This window comes from Sesamum indicum, linkage group LG2 (genome assembly GCF_026168435.1).
Source record: "Sesamum indicum cultivar Baizhima isolate 11 linkage group LG2, ASM2616843v1, whole genome shotgun sequence".
Taxonomy (NCBI): domain Eukaryota; kingdom Viridiplantae; phylum Streptophyta; class Magnoliopsida; order Lamiales; family Pedaliaceae; genus Sesamum; species Sesamum indicum.
The window spans coordinates 11,954,245-11,956,437 of NC_142658.1; the positions used below are offsets into that span (position 1 = coordinate 11,954,245).

The following is a 2,193-nucleotide window of genomic DNA, read 5'->3' on the forward strand; positions in this document are numbered from 1 at the left end:
TAAAAGGAGAAAATTGGAAGTCAACATTAAGAATTTAGACATGATACAGTCAAAAGATGGCCGAGCTCTCTATACATCACCAACATTCTTCCTCTAACATAGTCCTCTAGTTATTGTAGTATTAGTACATTCCAAATAATCCTCTATTAATAGACATACATAAACTTCTTTGGCAAGAGGTGTCTTACCAATTCCTGACATCGCAACCGTTGACACAATTTAGAAATTAGGTTGAATACCCTCTAAACACAACTTTAAGTTTAATCAAATCATTGTCTAATCCAACAATTTTCGCAACTTCTTTCCACCAAAATGATCAGTTCTTTAATGAAAGATAGCATTTTTTTTCTTCAAATATGCAAACAAAATAGTCTCACTTCCTTAATCAGGTAGTGTCATTTAGTAACTGATCTCATCTCCAATAGTTCGGGTGGAAAGAATTCAAAAATTACTAGATTAGATAAAGATCTGATTATAATCAAAGATATACTTACAGAATATTCAACTTGACTCCAAATTGTCTCAATAGTTGGGATGGCAGGTATTGGTAAGACCACTCTTGCCAAAGGAGTTTGTGTAGATCTGTCAAATGTAGGATCAAACGGATGTAATAATACAAGTAATTCATTAGAGTACAGTAATTGCACATATATATACAATCGCCCCAAATATTACAAGCAGGAAACTAAACTTGAAAGTTTGAAAAAGAAAAAGAACATCGTCAAGGGAACCAATGAGATGCAATAATTTCTCATTTGCTCCGATTAAAACTCATCTTTTCAAAGTACTTAATCGAGAGCAAAGATAGTGAAAGATTGACCTCATCCTTACCCCAGCGAGCCTTAGATCTGGGTGCACCTGGCGGCGCCGCCGGAGCTAAAGGAAGGCAAGGCCACGTGGAAACAGCAGCCGGCGCTGAAGACGTAGAAGAAGTGGGTTTCAGCAGCGGCCAGAGGTGGCTCGAGTACAGGCGGCGGAAGCCGCCCAGAGCCAACACGACGGCGCGCAGCTGGATCGGGCTGCGGTGGTAGTGCTTCGTGCAGATCAGCTCCCACAGCCGCTCGTCGTGCGCCGTCCGCTTCCACTGCCGGCTAACGCACGCAGCCTTGGCTAGAGTGCGACCGTCGTCCACATGCCGCAGCACCTCGTACAAGAGATTTTCGTCCAGCAACACTGCCTCTGCTTCCTTTGACATTTCTTCCTCTTCGTCTTCTTTACCTTCCGGCTTGATCTTCTTGTTCGCATCATTGTCGCCGGGATGAGTATACACGGCCGCCGCGGAGTTAGACCCGCCGTCGGCGAGGGGGCGCTTCATCCGTAGATCTGGAAGTGCTGGGGATGAAGATTAGGGGTTCGGGGCCTTATTTATTGGGGTGATTTGTTGAGCTGAAGGGGATTGATGAATTAGGTTTTTCGATAAGGTCAAGATTGGAAATGATGCTTTTGGTGGTATTAGGTGGAAATTGACGTCTTTATCCCTGAGACATAAATTTCCAAACTGTTTGATCCCTACATTTTACACTAATTACAAAAGAAACCCAATAGACTTAGGATTAGAAAATTAGGCTATATTAGATGGCTATGCAACTAGGGATCGCAAGGAGTCGAGCTCGACCATTTTTGTCGAGCTCGAGCTCGACTCCTATATGTTGAGCTCGAGCTCAAATTATTTTTTTTTTAATTTTTTTTGTTTTTTGTGTATTATTATTATTATTATTATTATTATTATTATTATTATTATTATTATTATTATTATTATAAATTATGAAAATCACCAATTTTTTACATAAATTTATAAATAATAAAATAAATTGTGTAATGCATACTATTATTGTTATTATTATTATTATTAGATTAAATAATGGGAATCACCAATTTTTTACATAAATTTATAAGTAATAAAATAGATTGTATAATGTTACTATATTATAAATATACAAAATATAGTATGAAATTCTAATTTATTGTTATAAATATAAACTACTGATTAGTTTAGCAGTAATATAATTAGTAAATTATACAAAAAAAAAAATCATTCTGAACAGTTTAAAGTTATTGGGAAAGTATCAATTATCTTAAATAATGCATTTGAAATACATAAAAATATTTTATAGTTGAAATTAATATATGTTCACAATTGTAAAATTTATATATTTATAAATGTTAGTATAATATTGATGTAACTATCATCTT

General features: G+C 36.0%; 1 protein-coding gene across 3 annotated transcripts; it reads right to left on the reverse strand.

Moving 5' to 3' along the window:
- Positions 1-1,389, reverse strand: SLY1 (F-box family protein). 3 transcript variants are annotated; one of them, XM_088875550.1, is made up of 2 exons: positions 832-1,389; positions 1-582 (listed from the first exon to the last, which is right to left on the reverse strand). In XM_088875550.1, exons 1-2 carry the CDS (start codon positions 1,313-1,315, stop codon positions 491-493), a joined length of 576 nt encoding a protein of 191 aa, XP_088731676.1. In that variant the 5' UTR covers positions 1,316-1,389; the 3' UTR covers positions 1-490. The 3 variants fall into 3 exon arrangements, with proteins under 3 accessions (XP_088731676.1, XP_088731684.1, XP_011069712.1); XM_088875558.1 differs by having other exon boundaries at positions 821-1,388; XM_011071410.3 differs by having other exon boundaries at positions 1-1,387.
- Positions 1,390-2,193: the final 804 nt, after the last annotated feature.

What these genes read in the sequence shown, in the direction of transcription:
- SLY1 (XM_088875550.1), bottom strand. Translation starts at nt 1,315, where the DNA reads ATGAAGCGCCCCCTCGCCGACGGCGGGTCTAACTCCGCGGCGGCCGTG. An exon ending in CAGATCTAAGGCTCGCTGGG is followed by an intron (nt 583 to 831) that starts GTAAGGATGAGG and finishes TACATTTGACAG; the next exon opens with ATCTACACAAACTCCTTTGG.